Here is a 19,273-nt window from a genome sequence, read left to right as displayed (position 1 = left end):
AAATAGTTAAAATTCTTATAGCATTTGCTTTTTGCAAAGCACTTGTACAATCATCTGATCTGTACAACAGCTACCATTATTATTTCTCTTTCCAAATCAGAAAACTGGGCAAATAGATAAAATAATTTGCCATAAATCACACAGCTAATACATTTCTGCAACAGAGACAGCCAGTGGTGGGATATGTCACAATAAAGCATCAGACTCTGAAAACCCTGAGACCTTAGATGTCTTTTGCATAGAGGGATAGGATCTATGATTTCTTAGTATAGGAAACTATTGAATGAGGAAGTTTTTTCTGTTAATATTAGTTGCACCTTCTTTGCAATTTAGTATTAAAGCTGTCCAGGATACCATAGAGTTAAGTGATTTGCCCAAGGTCATGCAGCTAGTATGTGTCAGAGGTGGGACTTGAACTTTGATTTTCCTGCAGACTTCCAAGCAGTCTTGCTTTCTATCCCAATACAACCACTTTTATTTCTAATAGAATAGGATCTTAATGAAAGGCAGGATGGTGTGATGCAGGGATTGGCAAACTGGGAGCTAATAATTTTTAAAATGTACAAACCATACTTTGCTCCTGGTCGACTAAAAAGTAGTAAGTTGGATGTGATCCTTGGATTGTAGTTTGCCAATCTCTAATGCAGTGGATTGAGAACTCATAACCATGAAAACTTGGGTTCCTATCTGACCTCTGGTTGTGGGATCCTGGGTTAATCACTTAATTTTCAATGTTCTAGGCAACTCTTTAAGGCTCTGAGTTTTAAAAAAAAATCTTCTTGAGGAGAGGGAATTTCCATAAATAATAAAATCCCAGGTGCAGTTCCTGTTCCTGAAGAATATGCCCCCATCATTTTATAATTTAGAAAATTGAGGTCCAACAAGAAGGGACTTCATTATTCTTTTTTGATTCACCTTCTCTTTACCAGTCTCTTTTGCAGAATCATTATTGATTACTATACTCTTTTCTGAGTTTGTATATTGTTTTGCCTAGGCACTTTTCTCTTTCCTTAGTCTGGTCAACTGTATCCAATTTCCATGAATTATCTTTGTGCAAATGACTCCCAAATCTAAATATCAGGTCTTTTGCTCAACCTCCAATTCCATATCATTAGTTGCTTGTGGACATTTTAATCTGGATCCCCCATAGTCATCTCAAACTCAAATGTCCAAAACAGAACTTATTATCTTTCCAGTAAAATTATTCTTGATTCTGTTGAGAATATTACTTTCCTTCTAGTCACCCAGGTTCTCAATCTCCTATCAGTCTTCAAGTCTTCACATTCCCTCACAAGTTATGGTGATTTTACTTTTACAGTATCTCTTGTGTTTGCCCACTTCTCTCCCTTCACCTGGTCAACTCTTTGTCATCTCTCACCTAGACTATTTCAATCCTCCTGATTGATCTCCTTGCATCAAGTATTCACATAAATCAATTTCTACATATGTGCCTGAATGATTTTCTTTTAAGTATAAGGTATAGTCATGAAATTCCCTACTACATAAACTCCAGTGGTTTACTATTTCTATTCCTCTTATCAACATGTTCAAGGAGGATTAGTACCTCTAGTATGAAGGTTTGCTAAGCCCTTGTTAAGACTACTCATCCACTTTTGGTGTCCCCCCAGCATTCAACTCACCCATAGCTCCAAGAAACTTGAGCATTATAATGGACACAGCCAGTAAAACTGTCTTGGGAGATGGTTTAGGATAATAGACCAGTCACAAACCCAGGGGTGAGTTAGGGGGTTTTCTCTCCCAACTATTTGAAGACATCCTCTGTGTAACCCTTCCTTAAATTCAATTTATGCATGAATCAAGACATAATTTTACAATATCATTGGTCCTCTTTGGAAAAAGAAAGAACAAAACAACGAACAAACAATAGTTTTAAGTCACTCAAAAAATATGGATTTAAAAACTTAAGGACAAAGCACTTTGCTTGGTGGTGGTGATTGTATGTATGTGTGTGTGTGTTTATATATGAAGTTATGTCCCTAATCTCAATGAGCCTATAGTCCATTTGGGGAAATAAATGGCATATATCAAAAAAAAAATAAAATAAAATGATATAGAGGATACATGCTATAGAAGGAAGGAGATAAATCATTCACATCTAAGAGGAAATATTTAAGATAAAACAGTTTGGTAGGACAGTCATAGTAGGAAATGATAGAAGGAGATTTCAAAGCTATATTTCAACACATAGTAGGGAGTAATAAAAAGATTGCTTAGAGGAAGCAGAATAACTCAGAGGTTTAGGAAGATCTGAGTTCAAATTCAGACTCGGATACTTACCAGCTGTATGACCCTGTGGAAGTCACTTATCTTCTGTTTGCCTTAATTCATTGAAGAAGGAAATGACAGTCTTTGACAAAAAACAACAACAACCCTGTGGATAGTATTAATATGGAGATGGGAAGATTATCAAATATGACTGAACTACAATTAGATGTTTTGTTTAGAACTAAGGATTTGGCTTGATTAGAATGAAGGATAAGGGATGAATAGTAGGAATTTAGGCTGAGGCTAGATTGAGGAAAGCCTTATAAGAAGATTACTTTTGTGGTGATGTGTAATACAGATAATAGGAGGGAGAAACAAGGAGATCAGTTGGGAAGCTTATGTTGTCAACTAGGTGAGTCCTTGGAAAGTGTTATGGTATGTTATGTGTTATGATAGCTGTAGGAATAGAAAGAGTATAAGATATGAATACAGAATCTTCAAAACTGAGAGTTTTTGAGATATGGGAGGACACTAATTGGATATGAAGAGGAAACCTGGAAGGAAAGAATAATAAAAGATAATTCAGTGCCAAAGGACATCGTGATGCTATTATAGAAAACAGGAAAATCAAAACAGTAGCTATTTTGTGGAGGGTGAAGGGAGCAGGTCAGTCTGTGTGAATGTTAACGCGAGGCATTCACTACATTTGTGAATACACTTGTTCCATTCTGCATTCACTATTGCCAGTCTCTCCTAATTTCCAGGCCTTCAGAGAAATCTCTGGTCACTGTCTTGCAGTGCTTAAACCAATTTTATAAACTTTACTATGTGTGAGGTCTTCAGAGATCTCTGGCTATCATTTTATAGGAATGACGGTTTAGATACACGGTAGAGCTCTCAAAAACAGCCATGTGCAAGCTCAAGACCTTTTATTCACATGTTCACATGCTGCCTAGCTTACCTCCTGCTGACTCCCACTGAACACCAGGTCAAAGAGGAACTACTTCCCACAGCTTAAATAGGGTCTGTGAGGTTACATGCACAGCCAATCAGAGAAGAAGACACCTCTCGTTAATGATGCGATCTCAATGTGGCCAGAGTTCCCACCCATGAGGCTGGCTCTGTTGACTCACAGAAATCACTTCCTTGAATCTCAGGAAAAGCTGGGATCTCAGGCAAAGCTTGAGAACTTTGAAAGCAAAAGCTTTCCTTTTTGCACTTGTATGTGACCTGACCCTTACAAGTCTGGGTCTTAAGTTTTTGGCTTTAGACTTCATGAGTTCAAGACATAAAAATTTAAATACCCACAAAAGAAGTTGGACCTGTTTTTGAAACTCTATTTTTTTATGATGTGCTATCATCTTACTATTTCTTATGTTTTCCCCAAATAGTTCTACTTTTAAGAAGAATGAAGCAGTTGCCTGCAGCTACTATTCGGCTCCTTTCAAGTTCTCAAGTGATCACTTCTGTGATCAGTGTTGTAAAAGAACTAATAGAAAATTCATTGGATGCTGGTGCCACAAATATAGATGTTAAGCTGGTAAGTTTCTTAACAATGAAAATAAGCCAGTGAAAGGCCAGAGCAAAATAGGACGTTTTCTTTTTTCATGCTAATGAATTATTATTTGCACACAAAAATCTGTCTTGTTTAAGGTCTAGACTACAAGTCCAGAAGACTTGAATTATTTCACATTCAGCACTAATTTAGCTGAAGAATTTCAAAACTCCAGTCTTCAGTCATTTTAGATACTGTTCCCAGTCATTGAAAACCAATTAAAGGAGTCCCTGTTTCTTTTCAACAAGATGCCAAGTCTCATGTGTGCCTTTTCAGTAAATGTCCTTTGAATAAATTCATGTCTTGTAATCTCATTAAATTGTAATTGATCTTTTCTGATTGGAGGATCCATCATATTTATTTGGGTCTCTCCTGATGAAATCTCTCTTACATTCTTCTCCAGCTGTCCTAGCAAATCAAATTGAGGTGCTTTAGGATTTTGTTGTTGTTCAGTTATTTCACGTGTATCTGACTCTTCGTTAACCACAGCTCATTTTATAGATGATAAAATGGGCAGAGTTAAGTGACTTTGCCAGAGTCACAAAGCTAGTAAACATATGAGGCCAAAATTGAACTGAGGAAGAGGAGACTTCCTGACTGTAGGACTGACTCTATCCATTTCTTCACCTAACCTATCTCTCTGGACTTTGGAACACATTATTCCATATCCCCCAATCTCTGTAGTTCTCTCACAATCTTAGAGCAGTGGGCATTGTCTTCATGATTGCTTCCCCCCAGTGCTTTATGCTAAAAGCATCAGTAGTGTCAGTGTGGCACAGTTCTCAGATACTTCCTTTTGTAAGGTTCAGGCTTCATAATTAATTATAATCATAAGAATAGCCAATATTTACATAGTATTTACTGTGTGCCAGGTGCCATGCTAAGCATCTGTTTTTATTTTCTTTAATCCTCACAATAACCCAGAGAGATAGGTTCTGTTATTATCCCTATTTTACAGGAAAACTGAGGCAGACAGGTCGTGATTTGCCCACGGCCACAGCTAATATATGAGATAAGATTTGAACTGAGGTCTTCCTAAAAACAGAAGATCCGTTCACTGTGCCAGCAGCTACCCCCACTATCGTCGTCAAAGATACCTACTAATACTAATTCAACAAAGAAACAACATTTTACAGATTTTTTAGGACACCACTTTCTTGATCATTTTAAGTGTCTACCCTCCTAAATTAAGAAAGAAAAGGAAATTTATAAAGTAACAAACATTTACAATAGCAAAACAGATAAAATAAACCTATAATTTTGATTTTGCTTCATAGAAAACTTTTAAAACTTTAAACCATGATAATAATTTCCAAAAAATACTTTGAAGGGAAGATAATTATCACAACTGTACTGAATACAAAATAAATTGTGTTTAGAAAATTAAAGTACTAGCAATTATTATATGGTATAATATTCAGAAAACATTTCCTTTAGTATAATTTGTAACCCTTCTGTTATAAATTTTTAAAATACCCGAAAAACAGAAATTTGTTATTTGATTTCTCCACACTTAACCTTTAAAAATGTAACACACTGCAGTTATATTTGTTGTACTTGTTGCATTAGAAGCTAAGTAATCAACTAAATAGTTTTTCATAACTTTTTGTCCTTTGTAGGAAAATTATGGATTTGATAAAATAGAAGTTCGAGACAATGGTGATGGGATCAAAGCTGTTGATGCACCTGTGATGGCAATAAAGCACTATACTTCAAAAATAAACAGTCATGAAGATCTTGAAAACTTAACAACTTATGGTTTTCGTGGGGAAGCGTTGGGGTCAATTTGTTGTATAGCTGAGGTAAGATAAAAAATTTCATTAATATTTTTTTTTTTGATCCTTTATATCCTGGAATGTATATTTCTTATTTGTAAACCTGATTCTTCCCATCTCTCCCTTTTTTTCCCTCATTTGTTTAAAATTGACAAATAATCTTTTACCTTTGGGTTTAGTATTGACAAATATTAGAAAAAACAATTGTTTTTTGTTTGTTTGATATCCCAGTTAAGTCTGCGTTCACTCAAACTGTGAGTGAACTGCCAGAGCTCCCACTGAGTAATTAATAAGTTTGTTTGCTAGATGGCAGCACTATACTTGGTTTGTTTGTTTTTTTGTTTGTTTTTTTACTTTAGGAGTACAAAGTAATAGATGTAATTTATGTATAATAAGTTTACTGCTTACAATAACTGTCTTTCTTTTTTAGTTTAAGCCTGTAAGATTCTAACTTTAATTACTTTTTATTTGCATTTTTATACACTTAGTAAACTTGAAATATGAATAGCTAAAGTAAGCTTACTCTTCAGAATTAAGAAATGAGTGATTATTTTAATAAAAGACAACTTTGATATTTCCTTATAAATAACTATGGCTTACTTAATGTGTTATTAAATTAGTTGAAATACTGTGGAATATGTTATAAGATTCTGTAACATTTTCTTTCCTAAAAATTTTGAAGCCTTAAATAGAACTTTTCATTGTACCATATTGTCTTATCTTAGTTTATTTTATTATTGTTTGTAAGAAAGCATCAATTACTAATAAAATAACAGCCTTAATATTTATTTTTAATAATAGTTTGTTTTTTTTTTAATTTTCAAAATGCATGCAAAGATAGTATTTAACATTCATCCTTGTGAAACCTGATATTCCAAATTTTTCTCCCTCCCTTCCTCCCACCTTCCTCTCTTGGTAGACAGCATGTAATCCAATATAGGTTAAACATGTGCAATTCTTCTAAACATATATCAAAAAGGAAAAAAAATGAGAAAGAAAAAAAAAAAACAAACCATAACAACAAAGGTGAAAATACTATGTTGTGATCTACATTCAGTCCCCATAATCTTCTCTCTGGATGCAGATGGCTCTCTCTATCACAAGTCTATTGGAACTGGTCCAAATCACCTCATTGTTGAAAAGAGCCAATTCCATCAGAATTGATCATCACATAATCTTCTTGTTGCTGTGTACAATGTTCTCTTGGTTTTATTCACTTCACTTAGTGTCAATTCATGTAAGTCTCTCTGAAATCATTCTGCTGACCTTTCTTAGAGAATAGTATTGCATTACATTCATATACCATAACTTAGACATTCACTAACTGATGAACGTAACATTCAGTTTCCAGTTCCTTGCCATCACAAAAAGGGCATCTGCAAACATTTTTGCACATGTGGGTCCTTTTCCCTTTTTTATGATTTCTTTGAGATATAGATCCAATATAAACCCTGCTAGATCAAAGAATATGCACACTTTAATAGCTCTTTAAGCATAGTTCTAAGTGCTCTCCAGAATCGTTGAATCAGTTCACAACTTCACCAACAATGTATGAATGTCCCAGATTTCCCACATCTCCTCCAGCATTTATCATCTTTTCCTATCGTCTGATAGGCCTTGCAATCTGAGAGGTGTGTAGTAGTATCTCAGAGTTGTTTTAATGTGCATTTCTCTAATCAACAATGATTTAGATCATTTTTTAATGACTAGAAATGGCTTTAATTTCTTCATCTGAAAATGGTGTGTTCATATTCTTTGACTATGTATCAACTGGAGGATGGCTTGTATTATAAATTTGAGTCAATTTTGTATATTTTTTAAGAAATGAAGCCTTGACCAATTTCCAAATGATACATGGTCAAAGGATATGAACAGATGATTTTCAGGTGAAGAAATTGGAACTATTTCTAGTCATATGAAAAGGTGCTCTAAATCACTATTGATCAGAGAAATGCAAATTAAGAAAGCTCTGAGGTACTACTACACACCTGTCAGATTGGCTAAAATGACAGAAAAAGATAATGACGAATGTTGGAGGATATGTGGGAAAACTGGGACTCGAATACATTGTTGGTGGAACTGTGAATGATTCCAACCATTCTGGAGAGCAATTTGGAACTATGCTCAAAAAGTTATCAAACGGTGCATACCCTTTGACCCAGCAGTGTTTCTACTGGGATTATATTCCAAAGAGATCTTAAAGAAAGCAAAGGAACCCACATGGGCAAAAATGTTTGTGGCAACCCTTTTTGTAGTGGTTAGAAACTTGAAACTGAGTGGATGTTCATCGGCTGGAGAATGGCTGAGTAAATTGTGGTATATGAATGTTATGGAATATTATGGTACAGTAAGAAACGATCAGCAGGATGAATACAGAGAGGCCTGGAGAGACTTAAGTGAACTGATGCTAAGTGACATTAGCAGAATCAGGAGATCATTGTACATAGCAACAACAAGACTATACAATGATCAATTCTGATGGATGTGACTCTCTTCAACAATGAGATGATTCAAACCAGTTCTAATTGTTCAGTGATGAAGAGAGTCATCTACACCCAGAGAGAGGACTGTGGGAACTGAGTGAGGTTCACAACATAGCATTTTCACTCTTTTTGTTGTTTGCTTGCATTTTGTTTTGCTTCTCTTTTTTTTCTTGTATGGCACAATAATTGTACAAATATGTATACATATATTAGATTTAATATATATTTCACCTATATTTAACATATTGGACTACTTGCCATCTAGGGGAGGACATGGGGAAATGGGGGAGAAATTGGATCACAGAATTTTGCAAGGGCTAATGTTGAAGAATTGTCCACTGTTTTGTTTATTTGTTTGCTGAGGCAATTGTAGTCAAATGACTTGCCCAGGGTCACACAGCTAGGAAGTGTTAAGTGTCTGAGGCCAGATTTGAACTCAGGTTCTCCTGACTTCAGGGGTGGTATTCTATCCACTGTACCACCTAGCTGCCCTAATTGGCACTGTTTTGAAAAATAAAAAGCTTTAATTAAAAAAAAAAAAAAAAGAAATGAAGCTTTGATCAGAATCCTTGGATATAAATATTTTCCCCCAGTTTTCTGCTTTCCTTCTAATTTTGGGTACATTGATTTTTTTTTCAAAGCCTTTTTAATAATAATCAAAATTATCCAATTTATAGCGTTGGTATTTAGAATCAATCTTTTCAGAAAAACAATTGCTGCTTCATCAATTACATATTTGTTGAATGCTTACTATAACAAGGAGTACATGAACCTTTTTTTGAAGAATGTTTATGACCATTGACAAAGAAGAAAATGGAATAAGAAAAGTTTGACCTATTCAGGGATATATACTATCCTTGTGTCTATGTCACAGGTTAATGAGAAGGGAACAAGCATTTATAAAAGCCATACTAGGTACCAGATCCTATGTTAAGAGCTTTACAAATATTGTCTCATTTGATTCTCATAACACCCTGGGAAGTAAGTACTATTGTTGGCCCCATTTTACAGTTGAGGAAACTAATGCACACTGAGCTTAAGTAATTTGCTCAGGCTCACACAGCTAGTCAGTGTATGAGGCTATATTTGCACTCAATTGTTTCTTCATACCTCTAGTTTATCACAGTATATAAAACAGTATATGCTTAATAAATGATTGTTAATTATAAGCACTGTTAAGTCAGTTAACATTCTTGCTTTTGAATGAAGAGCATAAATTAAATACTTAAATGCAAGGCATTGAAAATAGTAAAAACAAGACAGACTTTACTCATTGGAAGCTTACATTTTGATTGGGGAGACAATGGATTTAGGAGGTGTTAGCTGGGCAACTAGGTGGCACTAGTGGATAGAGCATTGGACCTGCAGTCAGGAAGATTCATCTTCCCGAGTTGAAATCTGGCCTCAGACACTTACTAGCTGGGTAAGTCACTTAACCTTGTTTGTCTTGATTTCCTCGTCTGTAAAATGAGCTGGAAAAGGAAATTACATCACTCAGTATTGGCAGCTAGACAGCACGGTGATTAGAGCACTAGGTTTGGAATCAGGAAGACTTTTTCTCATAAGTTTAAGTCTGGCCTCCACTACTCACTGACAATGTAACCTTGGGCAAGTCATTTAACCTTGTTTGCTTCAGTTCCTCATGTGTATACTGAGTTGGGGAAGGAAATGACAAACTACTTTAGTATTTCTGCCAAGAAAACTCCAAATAGGCTCACTAAGAGTTGGACACAACTGAACAACAACAACAAAAACAAGCTACAAGTTAGATGGAAGGTCTGGAAGGAGACTTCCAATCAAGATGATAGAAGTAACAGAATAGTCCAGATACCAAGCATATTCAGCAAGACTTAAAAAAAGAACATTAGATCAAATAATAATTAAGAAATTGGGGGTAAAACTATACTATCTTCATCCAATCTATGCTGGCATGGGGCAACACCCTAAAGATTGGAGACAATAGGTTGTGGGTCTTCCTAGAGATGCTAGGGAAAAAAAAAAACAGCATGTAGAGACTTTTTCTTTTTCTTTTTTTCCTTCTTTCCTTCTTTTTTGCTAAGCCATTTGGATTACGTGACTTGCCCAGGGTCATACTAGCTAGGAAGTATTAAGTGTCTGATGCTAGATTTGAACTCAGGTCCTCCTGGCTTTAGGGCTGGCACTCTATCCACTGCACCATCTAGCTGCCCACGTGGAGGCTTTTTAAAAGACTTTAGTGGAATTGGGAGCTTATGGCAACATTCTATACTAGGAATAAGAGAACTTAATTTCTTACCGTAGAAGTCTATAATGAAGAAACCCCAGTGGTAAGTTCTCCTGAAGACTCCGACCTTCACAAACAGGAATCAGAATACAGCCTCTTAGAATCTCTAATGTTGTTAACCATCCACAAATAATCATAGTTCTAAATGAGGAAGGTCCTTAGGAGCAGTAACTCCTGAGAGCTTCAGAAAAGAAGCCCCAGGGCAATCAAATATCAACATTGCTCAGAACCTAGAAGCAGGAACTATGTAAGTGATAAATTACATAGCAAGAAGGTAGTGATGAATCTGCACCTTCAAGGGCTCTGAAAGTTTTTCAGTACACTAACCAGACCTTGAAGAGCTCAGTGCTCTATAGCTACAAGATTAAGGCAAGTTTGAGATCTCTATCTCTAATAGCGGTGGATATGAAGACCAGCAGAAACAATATAATTTGGTCACACACATATATACATATACACCCATCTGTCATCATAAAGGTGGCTGCCGTGTTATATCCAAGAGTTATTAGATCAGTCAAAGCCAGGCTATATACAAAATGTGTTAGTAAAGGTAATAATATGAGTAAGGAAAACACACTGATAATAAAACAGTTTTATAGACCTAGGACGTGAACTAAGAAGAAAAAACATCATAGCAATTGCACACTGAATCTTAGATAAAGATATGACTTAAGAATAAGTACTCCTAAAATTCCTGGAAAAGATAGAGATTTTTTTTAAAAGGGATATTATGAAGTAAATGGGACCTCTAAAAGAAAGAATTGGAAAGTATAACAAGCTTTATTCCTGTGTAAAACTTTCCCAAAATAAATGACTTCTGAAAATTAAGGTAGACAAGGAAAAAGCAGTGAGTTTTTGAGGCAACAAAAATACTAGAATAAAAACAAAAGAGAAATAAAAAAAAAAAGAAAAGAAAAGGAAGAATATATATGTTATCTCCTTTCAGAAACAATTATTCTAGAAAACAGGTCAAGGAAAGAGTTACCACAAAATTCTAAATACCATATTTTAAGAAATTTCGAAAGAAGAAAACATTTCAGACATAATAGAATTAAAAAGCAGAAGAAAATAGAAAGAATCCTCAGGTTACCTCCTCAAAGAAGCCCAAAATGAAAACTCCCATAAACATCATAGGCAAAATCCAGAGATTCCAGATCAAAGAAATACTGTAAGAAGAGTGAAACAAGTTCAAGTACTTAACAACCTTAGTTGGGGTTAATCAAGAATTTTGCTGTTATCTTCATCAAGTAGAGGAGCATGAACAAATGATATAAATATTTGAAAGGACAAAAGACAAAAATTCAGAATAACTTACTCAATAAAACTTAAAGGAGAAAATCCTTCAGGGTGGACAAAGGTGAACCTTAGTGTGAGTCCTTAGAGGACATTCTAATCACATTCCTAATAAAAACAACACAGTTGAATACAAATATTGAAATGTAAAAACAGGGAGTTAAGAGACTACTGGAAAGATACATTAGTTTGAACATTTGGAAGGTGATAGAGTGAAGATCAGAGACAGGTGGCTCAGTAATTAGATTGCTGGACTTGGAGTCAGGAAGGCTTGAAGCCTCACATATTTAGAAGTTTTGTGACTGTGGGCAAGTCACTTAATTTCTATTTGCCTTGATCCACTGGAGCAGTGAATGCAACTCATTCTACTATTTTGGCCAAGAAAAATCCAAGGACAATATTGTCATGCTTTGGTCCATGTGGTCCTGTAAAATCAGACATCACTGAACTACAGCAAAAAAAAAATGAGCAAGTATTTGCATGAAGAAAAATAGCATACAAAAGGGAGCTAAGCCTGGAAGAGGAATTAGGGCAAATTTAATTTTTCTCCAATTAACACAAACATGATTTTAAACATTTACTTTTTAATTTCTCTCTTTTAAATTATCTTCCTCCCTCCTTCACTGCCCACTTTCACTGAGAAGACAATTTCATATAGATTATACGTGTGCAGTCATACATATTGTGAAAGAAAACACGGTCAAAAAATTCCAAGAAAAATAAGGTATAAAAAAAAGTATGCTTTGATCTGCATTCAGATTCCAATTCTTTCTCTAGAGATAGATGACATTTTTCATCATAAGTCCTTTAGAATTGTCTTGGATCATTGCATTGCAAAAATAGTTAAATCATTTACAATTGATCATCGCACAATATTGCTTTACTGTGTGCAGTGTTCCTGTTTCTACTTATTTCACTGTACATCATCAGTTCGTGCCTATTTTTCTAGATTGTTCTGAGTGTATCCTACTTGTCATTTCTTATAGCACCAAAGTATTCCATCACAATCATATACCACAATTTATTCAGCCAGTCCCCAATTGATGAGCCATGCCTTCAGTTTCCAATTTTTTGACATCACAAAAAGAGCTGCTATAAATATTTTTGCATATATAATAAGTCCTTTTCCCTTTAAAAAATATTTTTTTGGGATACAGATCTAGTAGTGGTATTGTTTGGTAAATGGGTATGTATGGCTATAACGCCCTTTGAATAAAGTTCCAAATTGCTCTTCAGAATGATTGAATCAGTTTATTACTTCATTATTAGTTTTTCAGTTTTCCTCCATCCCCTCCAGTATTTGTCATTTTCCTTTTCAGTCATATTAGCCAGTCTGATAAGCGTTTTGTACCTCAGAGTTATTTTCTTTAGTGTTTCTCTAATCAGTAGTGATTCAGAACATTTTTTTCCATGCCTGTAGATAGCTTTGATTATTTTTTTTTTTTTTTGCCTGTTCATATCCATTGACTTTATCAATTGAGGAATGGTTCTTTTTTACAAATCTTTCTAAACTCTGTATATATTTGAAAAATGAGAACTTTATCATAAATTTGATATAATAATTTTTTTCACAATTATGATTACTGTGTATTTCTCTCCATCCTACTTTTCTTCCTCCAGTCTAATTTATCCTTTCTCTCTTTCTCTTTCTCTCTTTCTTTCTCCTCCTTTTCCTCTCCCCCCCCTTTTACTTTTTCCTTCTTTTTGACTATTGCCTCCCCCAATCCATCTATCCTTCTATCAGACCTCCTCTTTTCCATTACCCCCATTCTCCTCCTATTTTTCTATAAGATAAGATAGATTTCTATAGCCAACTGAATATGTCTGTTATTCACTTTTTGAACCAGTTCTGATGAGAATAAGGTTCAAACTCTACCTTCCACCTTCCATTCCATTGTAAAAGTTCTTTCACAGCTATTTTATGTGAGATGATTATCAATTTCTACTTCTCTTTCCTCTTTTCCCTGTGCGTTCCTTTTTCTCATTCATTAATTTTATTTTGTAGATATTACTGTATCATATTCACCTCATACTTGTGCCCTTTGTCTATGTGTCTCTTCCTAACTGCCATAATATTGAGAAAGTTCTTAAGAATTACAAGTATAATCTTCTCTGGTTGAGAGTAACTTACGGGGTTTACACACATCAGTGAGTTATTTGGATGTCTACGCCTCGTGTCTAATGACTTCCTCAATAGAATGGGCAGATAAGAACAATTATTCTAATTCCATGAAGGAAGCTGAAACATGCTATGGAGAATCTTACAGCTCCATCATACACAGTCACATATCTAAGATGCCAAAGTGTCATTCATTGCACACTAGGTCATTGTAATCATCTTGTTTTCAACTGGACTTCAATAACTCTTAAAGAGAGTGAGACTGAAGGCTTTGTGTTTTGCCTCACTTAAATCTCATATGTAAATCAAGACATTAATCTGGGATGTCATCAGGTCTTCTTTGAAAATGAGTGACGAACAACAATTATCTTTCCATGTAAGAATATAAACAATTTAACCTTATTGAATCCCTTATGATTTCTTTTTTTCTGCTCTTCTTTTTATGGTCCTCTTGATTCTTGTTTGCAAATCAAATTTTCTATTCAACTCTGAACTTTTCATCAGAAATGCTTCAAAATCCTCTTTCATTGAATATTCATTTTTTTCCCCTTTGCCAAGTAGGTGATTGTAATGCTATCCTTTCCCCTCTGGAATATCATATTCTAAGCCCTGTGATCCTTTAATGTAGGAGTTACTAATAATCTTGTATTATCCTAACTATAGCTTTATGATATTTGAATTTTTGAATTTTTTCTTTTTGGTTGCTTGCAGCATTTTCTCATTGACTTGGGAGTTCTGGAATTTGGATATAATATTCCTAAGTTTTCCTTTGGGGATCTCTTTCAGGAAGTGCTTCTTTCCCTATTATGTCCTCTGATTCTAAAATATCAGGGCAATTTTCCTTGATCATTTCTTGAAAGGTGATGTGTAAACTTTTTTTTTTTAATGGCTTTCAGACAGTCCAGTAATTCTTAAATTTTCTTTTCTTGATCTGTTTTCCAGATCAGTTGTTTTCCTATATGAAATTTCACATTTTCTTCCTTTTTTTATTCTTTTCATTTTGTCGTATTGTTTCTTAATGTCTCGTGGGCCAGCTGGTAGGTAGTGCTATGAATAGACCACTGATCTTGGAGTCAAGAATACTTGAGTTTAAATTCCAGCCTCAGTCACTTCATAGCTGTGTGACTTTGGACAAGTAAGTCTCTCAACCCTATTTGCCTCAGTTCCTACTATATGAACTAGAGAAAGAAATGGCAAACCACTTTAGTAGCTTTGCCAAGAAAACCCCAAATGGAGAATTGGACACAACTAAAAGGATTAAACAGCGCAACAATGTACCCACTAAAATATCCCAACAACTACAGCAGCAATGATGTTTCATGGAGTGATTATCTTCTCCTAGCCTAATTCTAATTTTTAAGGAATTATTTTCTTCAATGAGTTTTTGTACCTCCTTTAATATTTGGCCAATTCTCCTTTTTAAGACATTTTTCTCTTCATTGAATTTTTGTGCTTTTTTTTTTTTTTCCTTTTCTTCTATTCAGTTTTTTAAGGTATTATTTTCTTCAATATTTTTGGTCCTTCCTTTACTAAGTTGTTGACTCTTTTTCATGATTTTCTTGAATCACGCTCATTTCTTCGTCCTGTTTTTCCTCTACCTTTTTTATTTTAATTTTTAAAATAGCTTTTGAGGTCTACCAGGAATTCTTTCATTGATCTGAGATCAGTTTGTATTTTTCTTGAAGCTTTGCGTGTAATAGTTTAATTGTTTTCTTCTGAGTTTATGTTTTGATCTTCCTCATCACTGTAGTAAATTTCTGTGGTCTGTTGCTTTTATTATTTATTTGCTCATTTTTCTACCTATTTGACTTACAACTTAACATTAAATTTGGGCTTTTCTCCTAGGTTGGAGGAGACCTTGTCCCAAGCTTTAGATTTCTTGTATAACTATTTTCAGGGGTAGGTGTTGGGGTCTTTAAGTTCTTGGTTCTTCCAAGGTGGTATGATCTAAGGAGATATATGTGTACTGGTGTTCTTCTTCTTGGGATTGTGACCCGTGATTGTGATCCGGATCTATGTATGTGCAATGTAACCAAGTCATTTCCCTGTAATCTTTCAGCCAGCTGCCCAATCCCTTTATCTTCCTCTGACCAAGAGCCCCAAAAGCCACTGCTGCAGCTGATTCAGATTCCCTGAAAGCCTTCTGTTTGTTTGCTGGCATGAAGCCTGCACTGGTGTGGACTGTGCTGGGTTTTCATCTTTTCTCACCCCATAACAAACTTTTTCTGCTGCCCTTCTAAGTTGTCTTGAGCTGGAAAATAGTTTCACCCCACCTTTTTATGAGTTCTGCTACTCCAAGATTTGTTTTGAGTCATTATTTAAACTTGTTTGGAGGGGAATCTGGGAGAACTTATGTGAGTTCCTGCCTTTTTTCTGTCATCTTGGCTCTGCCACCACCTCTTTCATTTCTATTTAATTAATTATTTCATATATCTGTGTAAGATTATATTCTTTTATTTTCTATACTTAGCCCATATATAGTCCAACTTGGGGTTATTACTGAGACAGAAACCCTGTTCGTTTACCTTACAGGCTGTCCAAATAGCTTTGATTTAAGAGAATTCCTCATTCTTGAAGGCTATTCCCAATATTTCATTACTTTTGCAATATTTCAGGTTGCCTTTAGAGTAATATAGTCTTATGAAAGTAAATATCTGAGTATTTTAGAAGTTCTCTCTTCTAAGAAAAATCTCTTTGTTTAATAAAATAAGACGAAAATAAACAGAAAGGATATTAGATATCATTGAGGTATTGAATTATTTTGCTCCAAAATTACATTTGTATGACTGTAAATATGCAATATATATACATATACATATATATATATATACACACACATATTTATGTTATCTTTTAAATTCTTTTAAACAATAAACTCCCAAGAAAGCCAGCATTGTATTATTTCAACTTTGTATCTCTTCACAACCTCTTTTACCAAGTTCTAGTGCAGTACACCAAATACTTATAAAAATTAAATCTCTATCATTTATCCCATTTTATAAAGCATCAAAGAGGTAAAGGGATTTATTCAAGATATTCCAGCTAATTAGTTGTACAATCAGAACTAGGTCTCATGTCTTTTCATTCTCAATTCACTAAAATATGTTTTTGGAAATCACCTCTCATTGCTAGTCTTTTGCCTCTAGCTCAACTCCGAATGTCTCCAGCCAGCACCAAGGTGAAAGTTGGAATGAATCTGACTCCACCTCCGAGAGTGGGCTTGTGGGCTTCCTCCCAGAGTGCTCTGTGTCTGGCCCTGAGAGCTTTTTGCTTATATGAGCTCTCTAGAGGTGTGAACACAAGCATTGTTTCTATTAGTTCCACTTAGTACCTTGTTTCAAGTTCTGGCCTGTAACATCTCCTTGTAAGATCAGATCAATCATACTGAACCATACTAAATTAGATAATTATTGTCTCTATCAACTCTAATGAGTTAACACTTTTTAAGGATTCCAACATCCTCTCTTTTTTTAAATTATATCTTTATTTACAAAACATATGCATGGTAATTTTTTCAATATTGACGCTTACAAAACCTTCTATTCCAAATTTTCTCCTTCCCCACATCCCCTCCCCTAGATGGCAGGTGTAGACATATTCTCTTAATGGTTTAACATATATCAGTAAATTTGGACAATAACTTCCTGATTTGATTTTTTTTTTGTATGAAAACAGTTAATTTGAACTCTGTATTCTTGAAATTTGTAATATTTAATGTAACAGTAATTTATAATTATAAAATAGATCTGTGCATATCTTTATTATCTATGACTGAGTCTTAGATTATTTTCCATATGTTTCAATTCTTATGACACTATACAAATTTAAATTAAAAAAAATTTTTTTTTATTTTGAAGAGTAAGATATTAGGTTCCGTTATTTGTTGCTGCATTAATTCATCTGAGACTATAGAGAACCCACTTTACTTTTTGTTATTTCATGCCATCTAGACTGGAAAATATTTGCCATCTGCTAGTGTGTTTAAAGGATGAATGAGTTAAGATCTATAAAATGCTTTGAACTTATTAAACCAAAGACACTATGTAACCTTACAAAGTATTAGCATCATCTTCATCTTATCATCACTCTTCTCTTACAGATGATAGTGTAATCATTTATTCAGGACCATCTAGCCAGCCACTGGCAAAGTTAGTACTAGAACTCAGTTCCAGGCCATCCTTTGCTTATGATACCAACTTGTGTCAGGTGGCTAGCTCTTTGGAGAATAGAAATAGAATTCAGTTGACCTTGGCATTTTGGAAAAGAGAGTATATAAATACAAGGCTCCTTTTAAAGGTACAATCATAGGATAATTCATTTGGAAAAAAATAAAATGCCTCCACAAAATTATAAGAATCAATCTATTCTTTTTGGGAGGAGGAATTTGTTAGTAGGTATTTGAATTGTATTAAGGACAATTTAAGTTAATTTTAGGAAGAAGTTTTGTTTATGATTTTTGAGATACTAGAAAGTAGTTTGAGAAAGAGCTTGAAAAGTTGCTTAAATATTGATGCAGGTAGTTATATAGTTTGGGTATATAATACTGCCTGATGATAAGTAATATCATGTGTTAGGAATAGTAAGAAAGTTATCATCACTGACTGATGAAATTGACCTGTTAGGAATTGAAATTTCCACCCCTTAACTGATCCTCCATCAAGATTCCCTGTTACATTTGATCATTTTGTTCCCTTTCAGTTTGTCTAAAGGAGTCTGAGTGAAGAAAAAGTTGATACTGGAAATTATCATATGGCCTCTGCTAAATTCAGTTATATTTTCATGGTCAGAAGTTGCAATTTAGTAATCCTTTTCATTTTGGAAAAGATAGTTTCTTTAGTTTTTTCTTTTTTCCCTTGATCTTATTTATAAATGTTATTTATGCAAAGTTATCTTGAATATAAAAAATTCTTTCTCTGGTATGCAAAGAAGCATGTGGTTCAACATGTACTAGAAAATTTTGTGTATGTTTACATATAGCTTATTTTTTAAAAAACTCAATAAAATTTACTTTGTATATAAACTGCAAATGGGAAAAAAGTTAACTTCTCAGTTATAAAAGTATTAATGTGATTCTATCTAGAAGCAAACTTTACAGTACGTTTAAATGTTTTACAAACAGAATTTTTTTTCAGGAACAAAACTTAGTAAATAGGAATTCCAAACATAACTTTCTGTTTATGTCACAATGAAAATATAATCTACAAAACTCACTGTAAGTAATTTTCAGCATAAAACATTTTTATTTTTCCATCCTATTTTTATCTAATTTTGTGAATAATGAAAGTTTCCTCAGAAGTTAAAATGTCTGGTTTAAGTAGTTTTCAGTAAGAATAATTTGAAATCTAGGTTAGTTTATGGGCCTACTTTATATATTTAAAAAATAATTTTATTTGAATTTTTTATTTTAGGTTTTAATTACAACAAAGACAGCTGCTGACAACTTCAGTACCCAGTATGCTTTAGATAGCAGTGGTCATATAGTTTCCCAAAAGCCTTCACATCTTGGACAAGGTAAGAAAGAAATTTTGCAACATTATTTTCGCTTCCTATTTTTTTCTG

The 19,273-nt window shown here is 34.2% G+C and overlaps 1 protein-coding gene across 4 annotated transcripts in view; it reads left to right on the top strand.

The window, feature by feature from the left end:
- Window positions 1-19,273, top strand: part of PMS1 (PMS1 homolog 1, mismatch repair system component) — a 106,482-nt gene that overhangs the window by 6,429 nt on the left and 80,780 nt on the right. For all 4 annotated transcript variants that reach the window (XM_023499335.2, XM_031960317.1, XM_003764059.4 and 1 more), the window contains exons 2-4: window positions 3,618-3,766; window positions 5,401-5,583; window positions 19,123-19,225. In XM_023499335.2, the coding sequence (XP_023355103.1) occupies window positions 3,635-3,766; window positions 5,401-5,583; window positions 19,123-19,225 (418 nt within the window). In that variant the 5' untranslated portion in view covers window positions 3,618-3,634. The remainder of the gene's footprint in view (window positions 1-3,617; window positions 3,767-5,400; window positions 5,584-19,122; window positions 19,226-19,273) is intronic.

The sequence above is a fragment of the Sarcophilus harrisii genome, chromosome 3 (assembly GCF_902635505.1).
Source record: "Sarcophilus harrisii chromosome 3, mSarHar1.11, whole genome shotgun sequence".
In the NCBI taxonomy this organism is placed as follows: Eukaryota; Metazoa; Chordata; class Mammalia; order Dasyuromorphia; family Dasyuridae; genus Sarcophilus; species Sarcophilus harrisii.
The sequence above is the reverse complement of the archived record's forward strand: the minus strand, read 5'-3'. Positions and strand labels throughout refer to the sequence as shown.